At 39.9% G+C, this 19,111-nt stretch overlaps 2 protein-coding genes across 5 annotated transcripts in view; one reads left to right on the forward strand and one right to left on the reverse strand.

Moving 5' to 3' along the window:
• DNAH1 (dynein axonemal heavy chain 1) overlaps nt 1-19,111 on the forward strand; it is a 254,640-nt gene that overhangs the window by 199,275 nt on the left and 36,254 nt on the right. For all 3 annotated transcript variants that reach the window (XM_070738680.1, XM_070738681.1, XM_070738682.1), the window contains 3 exons: nt 14,669-14,860; nt 15,938-16,105; nt 18,832-19,023. In XM_070738680.1, coding sequence (XP_070594781.1) covers nt 14,669-14,860; nt 15,938-16,105; nt 18,832-19,023 — 552 coding nt within the window. The remainder of the gene's footprint in view (nt 1-14,668; nt 14,861-15,937; nt 16,106-18,831; nt 19,024-19,111) is intronic.
• LOC139160608 (HAUS augmin-like complex subunit 3) lies at nt 104-15,005 on the reverse strand. Of its 2 annotated transcripts, XM_070738686.1 has the most exons (6): nt 14,894-14,997; nt 7,968-8,056; nt 4,535-5,758; nt 3,015-3,454; nt 2,419-2,635; nt 104-745 (listed from the first exon to the last, which is right to left on the reverse strand). In XM_070738686.1, exons 3-6 carry the CDS (start codon nt 5,735-5,737, stop codon nt 530-532), a joined length of 2,076 nt encoding a protein of 691 aa, XP_070594787.1. In that variant the 5' UTR covers nt 5,738-5,758; nt 7,968-8,056; nt 14,894-14,997; the 3' UTR covers nt 104-529. The 2 variants fall into 2 exon arrangements, with proteins under 2 accessions (XP_070594787.1, XP_070594786.1); XM_070738685.1 differs by lacking the exon at nt 7,968-8,056 and having other exon boundaries at nt 14,894-15,005.

A 19,111-nucleotide genomic window follows, 5' to 3' on the forward strand; every position in this document is an offset into this window, starting at 1 on the left:
AGCCTTCTTGAGAGCTAAGAAAACACCATAATCTTTGAATTAATTGGCAGCTTTTTGAAGTAAAAAATTGAAATGGAAAAAATATCAAAGGAGAGATAGAGTATAAGTTGATATAAGTCTTTATTTCAGTTCTTCAAAATATTCATAGTTTTTATCTTAATTTCTGCACAATAAATTCAGAAGTAACCACCACCACTCCAACTATGTATATATCCTATTCTCTACTATAGCATTATAAGAATCCAAAAAAGGACATTATACCTGGAATCCTTACACTGTACAATATTTCCCAGGTGATTTATGGTAATAGATACATTTTGTCAAATCAACCTCCAGAAAAAGGCCTCCAACTTAATAGACATTAGTGTATTCTTCAGAGAAGAGATGGTAAGAATGTGAAACTTCACCGTGCTAACAATGCCAGAATGCTTCTCTCAGAAGCTTCCTCTTCAGTTAAGATGGAATTTATATGAGAGCATCTTCGAGCAAGATTTTCTTCTTTTCTTGTCCGCTGATGGCTCCATTATGCTTACGAAGAGACCTCTGCCTGCTTTTCAGCTTTTTCTACTATCTCCCTCAGAAGATCTGGATTACTGAAGAAGTAAATGTAGAGATTGTGCTCCATCTTCTGGAAGTGACTCTGCAGAGCTTTGCGTTTGGCCTTTATGTCGGTCTCAAAGTCCTTTAGAATTTGACAGACTTTAGCTTGTGTGATGTTAAGTTGCTCCAGGGGTTCTGACAATTCCTGCAAAGAAGAGTGGTCAAAACAAGTGTGCGAAAAGCAGCATGCAAATGGTCTAATTCCCATGGAGGTGGGCTTGCTGTCCAAATTTCATTCATCTCAAAGGGGGGAAACTTAATTATGGTAGGATAGATAGATTGTTTTCTTGTGGATTCAAGGATGTCTGTACATATAAAGCAGTTGTTGTGGCTTGTCAGCTGCTGGTTCCTCCAGACACACATACAGCCTCGGAGAAACCCCTCTTAGCAGTATCGACTGCGAAAGAGATCTCGGAGTCTTGGTGGATAATCAACTAAACATGAGCCAACAATGTGTAGCAGCAGCCAAAAAAGCCAATACAATCCTAAGCTGCATCAACAGGGGAATACACTCCAAGACCAGGGAAGTCTTAATACCATTCTACTACGCCCTGGTCAGACCATACCTGGAGTACTGTGTTCAGTTCTGGTCACCACACTTCAAAAAAAGACATTGAAACTCTGGAGAAGGTGCAGAAAAGAGCAACCAAAATGACCAGGGGACTAGAAACCAAGACTTACAAAGAGAGACTGCGGGAACTGGGCATGGATAGCCTAGAGAAAAGGAGGGCCAGATCGGACATGATAGCAGTCTACGAGGGGTTGCCACAGAGAGGAGGGGATCACTTTATTCTCCAGGGCACTGGAGGGACGGACGAGGAACAACGGCTGGAAGCTAACCAAGGAGAGATTCAACCTGGAAATAAGGAAGAACTTCCTGACGGTCAGAACGATCAACCAGTGGAACAACCTACCAGCGGACGTTGTGAATTCCAATACTCTGGACATTTTAAAGAGGAAATTGGACTGCCATTTGGCTAGGATGCTATAGGGTTCCTGCTTAGGCAGGGGGTTGGACTTGATGACCCGCATGGTCCCATCCAACTCTAACAATAAATAAATAAATAAAATAAATAGATAAGGAGGCAATATGGGAGTCAAGGCCAGCATCAAGGCAACCTGAGAGCTCCAAGTGGGAAGTGGGAATGGAGTTATCAGAGATAAAGACAAAGGTGGAGCCTGGGCCATCCATCAGGCCTCAGGAGGAGAGTCAATAGCTCCCAGGTGGCTGATGAGGAAGAGGAGGAAAAGCTGGGTCTAGTGCCTGATGCACGGATGCACAAGGGGAGAGCAGTGGAAATCTATAGTGCGATCTTTGGGATGGAAGGTTCCACTGCTAGCAAAGCCCCACCCTAGCTCTGAGGATAAAAGATAAATAGGTGTGCCAGACAACTACTCATCTCCATGCAGGACAGACTTGCTAGCCTGCTGTGTGTGAGAGGGAGACTTTTTGCCGGAGCTGCTGGCATTCCTAATAAAGGGAATGTTTATTTAACTTATTTGTTGTGTTTGGGAACAGGGTCAGAACAGCAATAATGTAGTAGAAGAATAGAATAGAATAGAATAGAATAGAATTTTTATTGGCCAAGTGTGATTGGACACAAAAGGAATTTGTCTTGGTGCATATGCTCTCAGCGTACATAGAAGAAAAAGATACATTTGTCAAGAATCATGTGGTGCAACACTTAATGATTGTCATAGAGGTCAAATAAGCAATGAAGAAACAATCAATATTAATAAAAATCTTAGGACACAAGCAACAAGTTACAGTCATACAGAACAGAACTTAATATATAAAGGACAAAGACCATTGCATACCTGAGCACGAAGCATTAACTGCTTGCAGTCACTATACATCAAACAGCACAGAGCCTTATTCTGAGACTCCAGGTTATGAAACTGAGGAAATGGAGTGGCTAGCTGTACTTGAAGCATTTTGAGTTCCTGGCACAATCTTGAACCCCAGCTTGCCAAAGTCTCATACGAATGAAAAAGTTGTCTCTCTTGATAGAGTTTGTCCAGCATCTTCCTCAACCTGAGAGAGAAAAGGGCCCTCAAAATGAAAGGATTTGGGATTTTAATTCAAAGAATATTTAACATAAAGAGTAGGGAGATAATTATATTGTATATTATGTTAACCATATAATAATATAATGCTAAGTGAGTTATTACCAAACCTTAAGTCCTGTGTTAAGATTGCAAAAGAATTCAGATTCTCATTAGTCTTCTAATTAAAAGCTAAGACAATTCCATTATTTTTCTGAAATACAAAGTGTTGGGGTTTTTTTTTTCAGATTTAGTCAAACATTATTTAATTTTCCAAAATAATCCAAACCAAGCAAACCTTTCTTTATATCTATAACTATTAGGTACTTGTAATTCAATAAAGTTCCACTGCCATCACCATTCTTTACCGTAAGATAGTGAGATCGCTTGAATCTATCAAAATCTGTGGACTTTGCTTAATGGAGTATCTTGAATCCTTGAAGCAGGATTCCCATTCTTCTGACTTAAACTGAGATTCTTTCAGGTCAATCATCAGTCCCTCCAGCTTGGTTTCAGTCCATTGCAGATTTTTTGTCTTCAACATCAGCAAGAGTCTCATTACCTCAAAGTGGCTGAGCTGGCCCAATAGCTGGTCAATAGCGTTCTCTTGTACATGTTTAAGATGCTCAAGTTTCTTGTATTCCAAATCTAGGTCTCCATTTATTACTGGCAAACGTAAAAGGCGGGCAATGCCTTGAAGCAACGGCTTAAGCATTTGGGTGTTTCTGTCTACCTCACTTTGGAGAATACGTAACTGTTCCTGGCATCTAGTCACACGAAAACTTAACCCACTCTTCACTTCCTGCATCTGGAAAACAGCAAAGTATTAATCTTTTTTACATGCAAAGTTACTGCTTCACATTTTTCTATCACTTTTACTGCCAAGTACAAAAATATATTCTAATACACTTTAAAAAAATTACACAAACAATAACATTTATGGTTTGCAAAGACAGCTTGGGAATCTAATAAAAAAAAGACTCATGGGAATTATAGCAAGATGCTCCTTGTTCATCTCAAATTTCTGACCTTAAAACAATTGGAGATTGTTGGAGATTGCTGCAAAGAATAATAAAAATTCAGTTAGCGTGCACAGCATATATCAAGAGAAAGAAGTGTGGCAAAATTTAAGAGATCACCTGAGAAACTAATAAGAAATGTTAAGCAAGTTGCTGCAGAAAGGAAGGAATAATGTCCTTAAGAATGTATTGTAAAAATCACTAAAACATTAGTAGACAATAACAGATTCAGAATTATTTTGAGGGGTATATTGTGAATAATATTAGAGCCAACAATATATATATATATGTATTTAAATAAAACTAGAAAAGTTGCTACCGGTAGGTAGAAATTGATTGAAGTACCATTTCAGAGTAATAAGGTGATTGCAGAGGTGGGTTTAGCTTAGAAAAATAAGCAGATGAGAGAAGTGTGTAAGATTGGCTGTGATTTTAACAAAGTAGGTTGAAAGTAGGACTTCCTTTTTTCAAAATAGATAATATAAGGTACAGGACTGATAAAGTCTTTTTAATAAACTAGCATTTATATCAAAATATATAGCAATAGCTACTAATTTATACAACTTTAAAATAATTACGTAAGTTCATGCACAATAAGGTAGTTGATGGCCACTAACAATAATGGTAAAGTATATCAAATAAAGTTTGATTAATAGTAACTCATAGAGTAGTACGACAAAACACTATTGGACTTTTGTCTTACTGTGGACTTTTCATAGGCATCTGAATGGCCATTACCGAAATGAAAAGTTACGACAGATTGATTTCAGGTCTGCTCCTTATGCTAAATAGAGTAACTGGCCAAGTAGAATCAACATCAAAAAAGGAAAGGAAAGGACTGTTTACTGATACCTGAAGGCTTAACCTACCTTGTTCTTCTTAGTGACTTTTAAAACATTTTCTGCCCATTGCAAGGCGGATGAAATTCCTTTAATTCTTGCAGTGGCCATGACTGTATTTCTTTTGCTGTGCATGTATGTTAACTCTATGTGTCCCAGTTCTTCCGTATAACTTTTCACGTTTTTAAAAAGCTTTGTTTGGCCAATTTCTGTCTGTGTCTTGAGCCCTTTTTGAGAGAAATTCTGAACAGGTAGGCCTTCAGTCTTCAAATAAACTGCTTTTGGTTGATCTAGTTTTCGTAGCAAGGTTTTCTGTTTAAATTCTGGCTTTTTATTGCTGGGTGATTGCTCTTGATAGAAAATTTGGTCCTTCAGGGTTATTTCATGATTATCAGAATTCTCAACACAAACTAAGGTCTTGTCTTCGAGTGGGAGTTGTTGAGGTGTAGATTCTGAAGTTTGCTGTTCTTTAATATCTCTTTGCACCTCTTTTCCCAAAGTTGTTTGATCATTCTCCATATCATTGATAATACTTGCTACAACATTTGGAAATGATCCAAAAAAAGCTTTTGTGAAATTTTCTTCTGTTTCCAGATAATGCCCTAGATCTCTTGACAAAGTGAGATGCTCACTTCCAGGTGCCTCATGACAGTGTACTAACTTTTCTGTTATCTGACAAACTTCACTGAGGATCTTGTTGCTTTGAAAATTCTCTAGCTCAAGCTTTCCGTGCATCACCTTTAGTTCTCTCTTTAATCTTTCTTTTTTGTCTGCTAAATGGCAGTGATTTTGCTTTGAATTGACTACACAAATCTGAAGCTTGTTGTATCGCATTTTTTTTATTGCGCACTGCTTCTTCAGCATCTGCATCTCTTCTTCAAGTAGCTCAAGGGGTAGGGCTTCGTTTTCTTGTAGCTTACTGTTCGGCTGATAAAACTGGCTAGAAGTTCTCAACATTTCCTCCAATGCTTCACCTTCTAAGATGGGCTTCCCAGAAATTACCAGATTCTCATAGTCTTCTAGTTCTGTAGTGGTCAGCACATTCTCTTCTCCCACTGTGTTGCAGAACCATTCCAAAAAGGGTTCTGTCTCAGGGCAGTCAAAGAGCCAGTCAAAGTCCTTTGCATCAAAAGTCGTTGCCTTGGGACAGATAGTTTTCAAGACCTCTACAAACTCTGTTCCTCTGTCAACGTCCTCCATCAAGAAAGCTGTAGATCGTCTCCGTGTTAACATGTTTGGTTTGCTCCTCTAACCCTGAGGGAAATATTCAAAGTTTGATTCATTTGATGAAGAGTATGTGTTACATGTACAATATAGCTGAGCATATACAGTGGTACCTCGAGATACGAGTTTAATTCGTTCCGGACCTGGGCTCTTAAGTCGAGCAGCTCTTATCTCGAACGACTTTTCCCCATAGGAATTAATGTAAATAATTTTAATTGGTTCCAGCCCTCAAAAAACTCACAAAGTTAGTCTAAATTATGCAGAAAGACATGTTTTTAATGAAGAAATGTACATGTACATATAAATGAATAATGAAGTTTCTTTCACTTAACTTGTAAACTTTCTTAAACTTTTAAATTTACATATGTTCAACTTCTCTGCCACCCAATCCTGTAGGACAGAGTTCCCCAACCCTTTTTGCACCAGGGACCGGCTTTAAGCGATCAAGAGACGAATGGGTGAATGAATGGACGGAGGGTGGGAAGGAAGGAAGGAAAGAGGGAAGGGACAAGAACAGAGGAAGGAAGCAAGGAAACTTATGAAAGGGGAGAGTAAGAGAGGAATGAGTGAAGGGAGGGAGGGAGGGAGGGAAGAAGGTGGGAAGGAGAAAGAAAAGAAGAAATAGAGGAAGGGAAGGTAAAAGAGAGAAAGAAAAAGAGCAAGAAAGAAAAGAAAGAAAGAAAGAAAGAAAGAAAGAAAGAAAGAAAGAAAGAAAGAAAGAAAGAAAGAAAGAAAGAAAGAAAGGGGGAAGGGACAGGAACAGAGGAAGGAAGCAAGGAAACTTATGAAAGGGGAGAGTAAGAGAGGAATGAGTGAAGGGAGGGAGGGAGGGAAGAAGGTGGGAAGGAGAAAGAAAAGAAGAAATAGAGGAAGGGAAGGTAAAAGAGAGAAAGAAAAAGAGCAAGAAAGAAAGCTGCAAGCACCCCCCCGAGCCACCCAGGCCGGCTGCAACCTTTTAAAACACGCGCGCCGCTTCGCAGCTGTCTCCTGAAGCCGAACGCGGAAGTTAGCGTTTGGCTTCAGGAGACAGCTCCTTGGCACTTGTATCTCGAATTTGGGCTTGTAAGTAGAACAAAAATATCTCTCCCCTCCCAGCTCTTATCTCGAGTTGCTCTTAAGTAGAGCAGCTCTTATGTCGGGGTTCCACTGTATAACACTTATCACCCCTACGTACTGTAGAAATCTATCCAGAAAATACCAAAACACTAGGATATTTTGTTGCATTATATTAGCCCTACATTAGTCTTTGAGAATATGGACAATGCTCTCATTTATCTTAGAAATGAGAGATGGTCTAAGTAAGGATTCCAATGGCCAGGGTCAAACTCCAGAATCTTATGCAAATGTTTGTTCCATCCTAACCTTAGCCTAAAGATCGGAGTAGGAACATTTGGAAAATAGAGCTCTTTCATGCAGAATAAAAAATGAGGCTTCTTTGCATTAATGTTAATTTTAATAACAACTCAGATACAGTGGTACCTCATGATACGAACTTAATTGGTTCCAGGAGGAGGTTCGTAAGGTGAAAAGTTTGTAAGACGAAACAATGTTTCCCATAGGAATCAATGTAAAAGCAAATAATACGTGCAAATCCTTCAGGAAAATCCCAAACTTTAGAAGGGAGGCGAACAGAGGGCAGGGAGGAGCAGCTAAAGGGGGCGGGTGGAAGAAGCAAGGCTAGGCTAAAGGGTGAGTGGGAAGCAAGAAAGGCAAGGGGGGCACCCCTTCCTTTTCTTTCTTCAAAAGACACCCTTTCAGTGCCTGTGCAAGCACGCTGTTCTCCTACTTTTTTAAATGCAAACTCTTTCCCCCTCCAAGCCGCCCCTCCCTTTTCTTTCTTCAAAAAAGGGGGGGAAAAGAAACCCCTGCATCCCAGCAGCAGCGGCTTGGGTTCGTAAGGTGAAAACAGTTCGGAAGAAGAGGCAAAAAAATCTTAAACACCAGGTTCGAATCTCGAAAAGTTCATTAGAAGAGGCGTTCGTAAGATAAGGTACCACTGTATTGTGATATCAAACAGTTCAATTATAGTATCCTTCCTACACCAAGTAGACATGATAATAACAAAAATATAGATGGCACATTGCTATCCCTTTTTAAATCTCACCTCTACAACCACAGTATAAATTTCAGAGCACCATCACTACTGGTTAAATCAATCAGAAAAACAGGTTCACATATTTCTGGTCTGTAGGCTTGCTTCAGCTAATATGGACTCTACTGATTAAGATAAAGCTTTTACCTGACATATAGTGATGTTGTGCCTGACTTGTTCTTTTTTGTTTTTTACTCTGCCGAATTGTCCTTGTTTAAGTTAGCTATAAAGGTCATCTGAAAAAATGGCAAATAAGTTTCAGTCCAGTATTTTATTCCTCCATCAAGGCTGAAGTCTATTTAATTTTTTTCTTACATTTTACTTCATTTAGGGTAAACGGATGCCAAAAGTACAAGGCTTCCACTCTTGGGCATAAGAAAGACTTTCTGTAGATAAAGCCTATCATGCTGAAAATTTCCTCTTCCACATGTGCCTATTAAAGATACAGAAATTATATACACTTTTGAGCTCAGTCACAGATTCCGCTTACAAGAACCCTAAAATTCTACATTGATAAATTGTCTACCTCTCTCTCCTGTTGAAACACTATTCAGTTTTTATGTGTTTAGGATTTGATGCCGCAATGCTTAAGTCACTAGGTAGAATGTACCATTGCATTCAAAATATTCTTAGAATTATATTCTCTGTGTGTTTTATACAAACACACATCACTTAGTAACCACTGACAAATGCTGGACACATCTTTTATCATTTAGATAGTGCTAGGTGAGCCTGTGCTTATACTTGTACCTTTATTTGAACATTAATCTTACTGAACATACCATAGCAAGGCCTTAATAAAAAGACACAAATTGACCTTGTGTGACTGATACATATGTGCACCCCTACTGGTAATTTAAATTAACAGTTTCAATCACTAATGTCCTTTTCTCATGCAGTATAACTTTGGTTACCTACAAATATGAAGCCAACATATCAAAGAACAACATTTTGTTATTTTAATTGTTATACAGTGGAACCCCGACATAAGAGCTGCTCTACTTAAGAGCAACTCGAGATAAGAGCTGGGAGGGGAGAGATATTTTTGTTCTACTTACAAGCCCAAATTCGAGATACAAGCGCCAAGGAGCTGTCTCCTGAAGCCAAACGCTAACTTCCGCGTTCGGCTTCAGGAGACAGCTGCGAAGCGGCGCACGTGTTTTAAAAGGTTGCAGCCGGCCTGGGGGGCTCGGGGGGGTGCTTGCAGCTTTCTTTCTTGCTCTTTTTCTTTCTCTCTTTTACCTTCCCTTCCTCTATTTCTTCTTTTCTTTCTCCTTCCCACCTTCTTCCCTCCCTCCCTCCCTTCACTCATTCCTCTCTTACTCTCCCCTTTCATAAGTTTCCTTGCTTCCTTCCTCTGTTCCTGTCCCTTCCCCCTTTCTTTCTTTCTTTCTTGCTCTTTTTCTTTCTCTCTTTTACCTTCCCTTCCTCTATTTCTTCTTTTCTTTCTCCTTCCCACCTTCTTCCCTCCCTCCCTCCCTTCACTCATTCCTCTCTTACTCTCCCCTTTCATAAGTTTCCTTGCTTCCTTCCTCTGTTCCTGTCCCTTCCCTCTTTCCTTCCTTCCTTCCCACCCTCCGTCCATTCATTCACCCATTCCTCTCTTGATCGCTTAAAGCCGGTCCCTGGTGCAAAAAGGGTTGGGGACCTCTGTCCTACAGGATTGGGTGGCAGAGAAGTTGAACATATGTAAATTTAAAAGTTTAAGAAAGTTTACAAGTTAAGTGAAAGAAACTTCATTATTCATTTATATGTACATGTACATTTCTTCATTAAAAACATGTCTTTCTGCATAATTTAGACTAACTTTGTGAGTTTTTTGAGGGCTGGAACCAATTAAAATTACTGTATTTACATTAATTCCTATGGGGAAAAGTCGTTCGAGATAAGAGCTGCTCGACTTAAGAGCCCAGGTCCGGAACGAATTAAACTCGTATCTCGAGGTACCACTGTATACAGTAGCTACCATTTACTGATTTGGCTTTTAGAACAACAATCTTTTTGTGAAAAAATTGTAGTCCTCAAATTTTAATTTCATTTCTTGAATTATTTTTTTGGGGGGACGTTCTGTTCTATCCTCTGCATCAAACTTAAAGCAAGCAGCATCTCAGGACCACAGATGAATTACGGGGCAAAAAGATTACTTTTATACTAATTGGTCTGACCCAAAAAAAGAGTTAATGAACCAGTCTAAAACTCCTTGGTGAATAACTCTTAGAAAGGATCACCCTTCTTGATAGGGATGTGGCCTCTCAAATGATTTTAAACTTCAACTCCCATAATCCATCATTAGTGGCCATGCTGCCAGCATCAACAAGAGAATACGGTTCAACATTTAAAGTCCCCCTGGTTCTTCTTACAATAAAGAAAACCTCATCTTGCACATTCCATCTTTTCAGTTGCAGTGATTAGACCAGTGTTTCCCAACCTTTTTTGAGCCGCGGCACATTATTCACATTTACAAAATCCTGGGGAACATTGAGCGGGGGGGGGGCGGGGGGGCGGGGGGGTGTAAAAAAAAGTTTGGACAAAAATATCTCTCTTCCTCCCTTTTGCTCTATTTTTCTCTCTCCCTCTTTCTCTCTCTCTCTCCCTTCCCTCTTTCTTTCCCCTCTCTTTCCATCTCTCTTTGTTTCTCCCTTCCTTCCTCTCTTTTTTGCCCTCCTCCCCTCTCTCTGTCTTTCCCTCACCCTCCTTCCCACCTCTTTCTCTCTCTCTCTTGCTTTCTCTCTCTTGTTGTCTTTCTCTCTTTCTCTCTTCCCCCTCTCTCTTTCTCTCTTTTGCTATCTCTCTTTCTCTCTCTCTCTTTTGCTTTCTCTCTTTCTCTCCCCCCTCTCTCCCTCTCTCTTGCTATCTCTCTTTCTCTCTCTCTCTTTTGCTTTCTCTCTTTCTCTACCCCCTCTCTCTCCTTTCTCTCCCCCCTCTCTCCCTCTCTCTTTCTCTCTCTCCCTCTCTTGCTATCTCTTTCTCTCTCTCCCTCTCTCTCTCTCTCCCTCTCTTGCTATCTCTTTCTCTCCCCCTCTCTCCCTCTCTCCTTCTCTCTCTCCCTCTCTTGCAATCTCTTTCTCTCTCTTTCTATCCCCCCCTCTCTTCCTCTCTCTCCCTCTCTTGCTATCTCTTTCTCTCTCTTTCTCTCCCCCCTCTCTCCCTCTCTTTCTCTCTCTCCCTCTCTTGCTATATCTTTCTCTCTCTTTCTCTCCCCCCTCTCTTCCTCTCTCTTTCTCTCTCTCCCTCTCTTGCTTTCTCTTTCTCTCCCCCCTCTCTCCCTCTCTATTTCTCCCAGTAGCCGTGGGGCGATGGCAGGGTGATCAGCTGTGAGGCGGAGCTCCAGAACGGAGGCACAGACGGCGGTGGCTAGACGCCGTACATTTCTGGCATTGCGCTGGGCATGGACGTGGGGCTTGAGCCTCTGTCCTGGTCCAGCCAGCAGGCAAGTGCCAGCCACGCAATTCCAGCATTTCCAGCCGCCGCCGTCGGTGCCTCTGTTCCTCTGTTCCATAGCTCCGCCTCACAGCTGATCACCCTGACGTCGCCCCACGGCTACTGGGAGAAAGAGAGAGGGAGAGAGGGGGGAGAGAAAGAGAAAGCAAGAGAGGGGGAGAGAGAGAGGGACCACCCTGCCACCGCCCCACGGCATGGCTCCTGCCCGCTGCCGCTGCCGCCGCCATCACCCTCCCGCTGCGCACCGCCCTCCCACTGCCGCTGCCCTCCCACCAAGCCCCAAAGCTCACCTGCTGACAGGGAAGCTCCAGCCGGGCGGGGCGCCACAGCTGCTGGAAAACTTGGAAGGCGCAAAGAAGCAAGCTCAGCTTCCAGTCTCACAACTTTTTTCTCTTCGCAAAAAGTTGCGAGACCAGAAGCTGAGCTTATTTCTTCGCGGCACACCTGACCATGTCTCGCGGCACACCAGTGTGCCGCGGCACACCGGTTGGGAAACACTGGATTAGAGCAATCATTTTCCTGTGTTAAATTTTCTATTTGAAATTTCCTATATTTATCTGTGAAGGACAAATATTCAGAAATCAAATTATATCTTTTAAATAGAGAACAAATAATTTTCTAGGAAAAATACAGGGTGGGAGGCTTCACATATATTTTATGCACACAAATCCTAAAGAAAAAAATGCCATCAATTCTGATTGTCTTTTGTCTTTTGTATAATTGTTTACCCAAGGATAAATGCTTGCTAAACATAGACTGAAGCATTTTACATCTTCTGATAAGTTTGATCTTTTTTTCTGAGACTTTTTTTTAAAGCAAAAACTATTCTATATACAGTCTCTGTATTATTGGGCTCGAGTTTGTCTCCCTGTCACCATCCACCTGTACTTTACTTCAGTGGTGTGTTGCTGCCGGTTTGGACCTTTAAAACTGATAGCGGAAATTTACCGCCGCTCACTGAACCAGCAGTAATGACCAGCAGTCCACACTTCCAAACCAGTCCTACGGTCCCCGCAGCTTGCCAAAAAACCCACTGCACATATGCGCATGCACAGAGGGCCATTTCCAAGTCTTTTGCATGATGTGACGGGGCGCAAAAGCTCTGCAACATCATGAATGCGAACCAGTAGGGAAGGTAAATGAAACCCACCCCTGCTTTAGTTCTGCAGCTCTCTCTGTTGCAAGACAAGGTCACTCAGGACCCAGAAGCTTCATGCAGTTCCCTATTCATTCTTTGCAATCCAGTAGTCCTGTATGTAGCCGCTCCGAGTCTTCCCACCTTGGGGCGTGGCTCCTCCCGCAGCGGCGGTGGCAGCTGTGGTTTCTCGTCCTCCTCATCCAGCCACTAGCCGCTCCGAGCGCTTTGGGAACGCCCGCCCCGCCCCTCTCGCAGTCCCTTCGCCGAGAGCGCTTTCGTCCTGGGCTGTCAGTGAGGGGGCTGCAGGAGAGGTGGGGCAGGCATTCTTCTCACAGTGGAGGCAAGCGAAGGTGATTTTCAATGTCAGGCGCATGGGCCCGCGCGCGCCCCATCCCCCTGCCAGCCTGCCCAGAACATTCAAAATAAGAAAAACCTTCGCCGCTCAGACACTATACTTTTCCGCCCACACCGAAAAAAAATTAGAGGGAACATTGTTGCTCATATAGATATCTGAATCATGTTTTATTTATGCCTAACTTTCTTGGTTTGTTTTAATAATTTGGAAAAAAAAAGTGTTAGGTCTGTTAAAAGAAGACTATTTTCAATATCTGGGATTCCACCTTTCTCTAAGTACAGTACATCTTTCTCTAAATCCACGGAGAGGGACGGCATACAAATCCAATTAATAAAAGTCACAGTATATTTAATTAAATAAATTATTAGTAGATATCATTTAATGGTTAAATTTCACGTTAAGTCTTTGGGATAAGAATGTTATCAAAATGAATATTACATTGTTTCTTAGTAGATACTTTTACATATATACATTAATGAGATTTTTCTTAATGGCAAGCTAAAGCTCATGGAATATATTTGGGTAAATTAAGACAATAATGTTCGGATTTTAATCTTTCAAATTTTTAGCTGCATCATTGGGTTCTTATTCTAGTGTCTTTTCTTTTTTTCTTTTTTTAGAATGTGATCATTAATTTTCTCTTCTGGTTCATTTAAAGAAAAGTATGTAACATCTTTGAAATCCTGGCATGACATAGACACTAAACTGAGATCTTTACATCCTATTTTGAAAACTGCTAGGCATATTTGGTTATTAATAAAGTCTTATGGTTTCATCCCAGGAGGAGGCATTAATGTTTTTAAATCAGTTGATCTAAATCACTTCTTTTAAAGATTTTGGGAAACTGAATTTTGAGTTTAATGTACAAGTTAGAGTCAAACAGTTTACCCTAGAAAATCTAGCAGTCTTTGACATAAGTGAAATTGTGACTTCCTTAAAAATGTAGCATTTTAATAGAAATTATCAATGCAATTTTATACAGTATTAAAATTAAATTGAAAGTCTCCATTACTTATATATTTGATCACTTGAAAGAAGAATTAGAATATTATAGAATCAATAGATCTAATTGTTAAAAATGTGAAATATATGTACGATTTAAAAATAATTTTACTTCATCAAGCAATATTATTTCCTATTTATTGAACCCTTCAAATAATGTTTAAAAAGGAGTAGACATTAGGTTTCTTATGTTGGTTCTATGGGAAATATTCTTTAACTCATATACGGTAACTCCATCCGTTTTATTACAGCTTATCTTTGGCTTAAAATTGCTATACATATTATAGATAAAGATCTCAATGTGATAATAAGTTATAGCCCTAAAATATGAAATTTCTCATTTCCTGGAAGAACTTTGGTTCTACTAATCCTGGGATGTGGTAAAGTAAATAATTCTACATAACTGGCTGTTTTTGAAAGTCTATGTTCTAAAACTGGGAAAAAATACACAATATTGTCTAAATGATCTTAGTTTAATGACAACAACTGGGTTAATTGATATTTTTCTGTTAATTGTTCTCTTTTTGATACTTTATTTTAAGCATTATATTCACTTTATAAACAATACATTTTTGTACTTGATTTAAAATAGATGTTAAAAACAAAAACTGCTCAAATTATAAAACTAGTCAATTTGGCTTCCTTTCCTTTCATTGTATTTCTAAGTTATAAATCTTTTGAGGCAGGGTTTTACCTTTTCATCATTGTTTGCAGACAGTATAATTAGCATTATTCATACAAAAGGTGTTCATTTAGACTGATATTAGAGACCAATCACTAAATCTTACGCAAAGATAGCTCTTTCTGCCATTGTTTTATTGAGTTCGGGATAATTATTAATCCTTTACAGATAGAAGGACATTCATCTGAACTACTTTTTAAAACATTTCATTGTAAAATATTTCCAATTAGGTGCGAGCAATGCAGCGCCCTCCACTCGGAGTGAAATTGGTGATAGAAGCTGTTTGCATTATGAAGGGAGTCAAGCCCAAAAAAATAGCAGGCGAGAAGCCAGGTACTAAAATAGATGACTACTGGGAGCCTGGCAAAGGTCTTCTTCAGGACCCTGGGAAGTTTCTTGAAAGTTTATTTAAATATGATAAAGTAAGTACTTGAAAAGTGTTTATTCTTACTCACCCACAGACATATGCACATTTGTTTCCAGCGTCTTCTCTTACTTTTCTGCCGGTGATGAAAGGTTGCTAAATTTGTTCTTGGGCTTTTAACAGCTGCCTTGATCTGCAAGAAACACCAGGTGGAGCCTTTTATGGCAATTGGAAATAACCCATGCTACCTCCTGATGGAGCTCTAGGTGGAGCTATTGTTACTAGCAGAAGAGCTGAGTCATATTTAAAAAACCACAAATAGTTTGGTAACTTTAAGCATCTGGGTAACTGTGGAATTTAAAATGGTCAATTTGTACGTATGTGTGTTACTTTTATTTTTACCCTGTGCCTTTTACATATGTATGGCTATTGTTATTTACCCCAAATAAAAATGCCACCAAAATCTGGGGGAATCAAGAACTTGCACTGCTAAACTAAAATAAAATGTGATGGAGGTAAGGGTTTGAAACCCTTACGTTTTCCCCAATTTAGATAGGAATTCAAATTGAAATGGCTTTTCCAGGACATGAACCTCAACCTGATTCTTTTGCAGGGATGCAGAAGTCACACTTCATTATTTTATCATGGTCATATGCTATCTTGAAATAACATACAGTAGTTCATTCAACTCCAGAAATTAAATTATATTTTCTTGTTTATGTTTAACAAATGTAGTTTTGTCAGCATGGCTTATGATTCTGTGTGTTCAAAACTACATAATTGGAACAGCCTGGAGCCTGGAATCATGGCTGCTCCAGTTTTTCCGACAATTGGACAACTATTCGTTTGGGAGAGTCTTAGGATTCCTGTTTTGGTTTAGAGAGCTGGGCTAGAAGATCTCCAAGATCTCTTCCCCATTACAGTACTGTGATTTTATTACATAATCCTTGTGACTATGTGTTAGGAACTATTAGCTTCGCGCAGCTTCAAGTGGGAAGGAATAATACCACAAATTGTAAGGTTCCTCTGATACAGCTAACATGTTTTTATCATAAAAACTTGCACTGTTTCTCCTGAGCATTCATATCTTTCTTCTACCAGCATTCATAAGCATTTTTTTAAAAAATCATTTCAGGATAATATTGCAGATACCGTGATCAAGTCCATCCAACCATATATTGACAGTGAAGAATTTCAGCCGGCAGTTGTAGCTAAAGTGTCCAAAGCCTGCACGTCAATCTGCCAGTGGGTCAGGGCTATGCATAAGTACCACTTCGTGGCAAAAGCTGTGGAGCCAAAACGCGTAAGAATTATTGCTGTGCTTTTTCAAAATCGCATACTACATACCTCTGCCATTTTCCATGCTTTAGGATCTTCTTCTTAAACAGTGTTTAACATGTAAAGATCTGGAGACCCTCTGGATTTGCATGCAAAATAAAGACGGTTCTGTCATTAGAATTGGGGTGATCTATAGGCCTCCAGGCCAATCTGAGGAACATGACAACAAGATGGTGGATGAGATTACCCTAATGGCAGTAAAGGGAGATATTGTGGTTATGGGTGATTTCAACATGCCTGATGTTGACTGGAATATCCCCAGTGCCCTTACATGAAAAAGTAAGAATATAGTAGAGGCCTTTACAGGAGCAGCTCTGGCACAGCTAGTTAAGACACCAACTAGAGGGGAGAATATTCTAGATTTAGTTTTTACAAATGGGAATTGGGTTTCAGAGGTCAAGGTGGGAGAAAATGTAGGTTGCAGTGACCATCTATGTTTGTGGTTTGATGTAAAAACTGATTGTGGGCAATCCTATACTGCAACCAAAGTATTGGATTTCAGAAAAACAAATTTTAATGCAATGGGGGAATATTTAAATAATGAATTAAAGGGGAGGGATAAAATGGCAGGAGTGGACTTTATTAAAAAAGGCCATCTTAAAAGCCACAAGACTTTATGTAAAGCAAGTAACTAAAGGTAAAAGGAAGAAGAAACCGCTATGGTTTAGCAATGATGTAAGGGCTATAGTCAATGAAAAAAAGGCTGCCTATAGGAGGTATAAAGAGTCTGGAAGTATAGCTGATAGAGAGGTGTATAAAATGAGACAGAAGGAGGCAAAACAGATAATATATGCTGCTAAAGCCTCAAAAGAGGAAGAAATAGCAAAATCTGTAAAGAAGGGGGATAAAACCTTCTTCAGATATATTAGTGATAGGAAGAAGAAAAACTGCAGCATCACAAAGCTTAGTACCGGGAATAATACATGCATTGATGGGAATAAGGAGATCGCTGACCATTTCAATAGCTACTTCTGTTCAGTTTTCTCAAAAGACACCTTACAAAATAATACTATAGAGGGATATAGCATTGCTTCCAGCTGTACGGATTCAGCTCCAGTGATCTTAGAAGCCGATGTCCTAGAAGAACTTGAAAGATTAAAGATAAATAAGGCAATGGGTCCAGATGGCATCCAGCCCAGAGTTCTTAAAGAACTCAGATCTGTCATTGCTACCCCCCTGACTGATTTGTTTAACCAATCCCTGTTAATAGGAGATGTTCCTGAGGATTGGAGAATGGCCAGTGTTGTGCCTATCCACAAGAAGGGCAGTAGAGAAGAAGCTGGTAACTACAGGCCAGTTAGCTTGACATCAGTTGTAGTTAAAATGATGGAGACTCTACTCAAAAAGAGGATAAATCAGCATCTAAAAAACAATAACTTATTGGACCCAAATCAGCATGGCTTTACTGAAGGCAAATCGTGTCAGACTAATCTCATTGAGTTCTTTGACTATGTCACAAAGGTGTTGGATGAAGGTGGTGCCGTGGATATTGCCTACCTGGACTTCAGCAAAGCCTTTGATACGGTTCCACATAAAGAGCTGATAGATAAATTAGTGAAGATTGGACTTAATCCCTGGATAGTTCAATGGATTTGCAGCTGGCTGAAGCGTAGACATCAGAGAGTTATTGTTAACGGCGAGTATTCTGAGCAGAGTCAGGTTACAAGCGGTGTGCCACAAGGGTTTGTTCTGGGTCCTATTCTTTTTAATATGTTTGTGAGTGACATAGGGGAAGGTTTGGTAGGGAAGGTTTGCCTATTTGCCGATGACTCTAAAGTGTGCAATAGGGTTGATATTCCTGGAGGGGTCTGTAATATGGTAAATGATTTAGCATTACTAAATAAATGGTCAAAGCAATGGAAACTGCAGTTTAATGTTTCCAAATGTAAAATAATGCACTTGGGGAAAAGGAATCCTCAATCTGAGTATTGCATTGGCAGTTCTGTGTTAGCAAAAACTTCAGAAGAGAAGGATTTAGGGGTAGTGATTTCTGACAGTCTCAAAATGGGTGAGCAGTGTGGTCGGGCGGTAGGAAAGGCAAGTAGGATGCTTGGCTGCATAGCTAGAGGTATAACAAGCAGGAAGAGGGAGATTGTGATCCCCTTATATAGAGCGCTGGTGAGACCACATTTGGAGTACTGTGTTCAGTTCTGGAGACCTCACCTACAAAAAGATATTGACAAAATTGAACGGGTCCAAAGACGGGCTACAAGAATGGTGGAAGGTCTTAAGTATAAAACGTATCAGGAAAGACTTAATGAACTCAATCTGTATAGTCTGGAAGACAGAAGGAAAAGGGGGGACATGATCGAAACATTTAAATATGTTAAAGGGTTAAATAGGGTTCAGGAGGGAAGTGTTTTTAACAGGAAAGTGAACACAAGAACAAGGGGACACAATCTGAAGTTAGTTGGGGGAAACATCAAAGGCAACATGAGAAAATATTATTTTACTGAAAGAGTAGTAGATCCTTGGAACAAACTTCCAGCAGACTTGGTTGGTAAATCCACAGTAACCGAATTTAAACATGCCTGGGATAAACATATATCCATTGTAAGATAAAATACAGGAAATAGTATAAGGGCAGACTAGATGGACCATGAGGTCTTTTTCTGCCATCAGTCTTCTATGTTTCTATGTTTCTAAGTAGGAGTAATTACTTGGTATTCACAATTATTTCCATTTCCTTAGCAAGCCCTTAGGGAAGCTGAAGAAGATCTGCAAGCCACACAGAAAATCCTTGATGAAGCCAAGGAACATCTCCGAGAAGTGGAGGATGGCATTGCCCATCTTCAAGCTAAGTACAAAGGCACTTTAGCCACGAAAGAGGAACTAGAGATGAAGTGTGATCAGTGTGAACAGAGACTGCACCGAGCTGACAAAGTAAGCATAAACCAAGTAGTAAAATAAACTCAACAAAATAAGTCAAATAAAATTTCAGCTTCCAGTTTATGTGCAAAGATTATTAATA

Source organism: Erythrolamprus reginae, chromosome 2 (genome assembly GCF_031021105.1).
Source record: "Erythrolamprus reginae isolate rEryReg1 chromosome 2, rEryReg1.hap1, whole genome shotgun sequence".
Lineage (NCBI taxonomy): Eukaryota > Metazoa > Chordata > Lepidosauria > Squamata > Dipsadidae > Erythrolamprus > Erythrolamprus reginae.

Coding starts and splice junctions, on each gene's coding strand:
- LOC139160608 (XM_070738685.1), bottom strand. CDS start 5,737: ATGTTAACACGGAGACGATCTACAGCTTTCTTGATGGAGGACGTTGAC. Junction 2,636..3,014: donor AGCGATCTCACTATCTTACG/GTAAAGAATGGT, acceptor TTTCTCTCTCAG/GTTGAGGAAGATGCTGGACA. Junction 746..2,418: donor AGTTAATGCTTCGTGCTCAG/GTATGCAATGGT, acceptor TCTTCTTTGCAG/GAATTGTCAGAACCCCTGGA.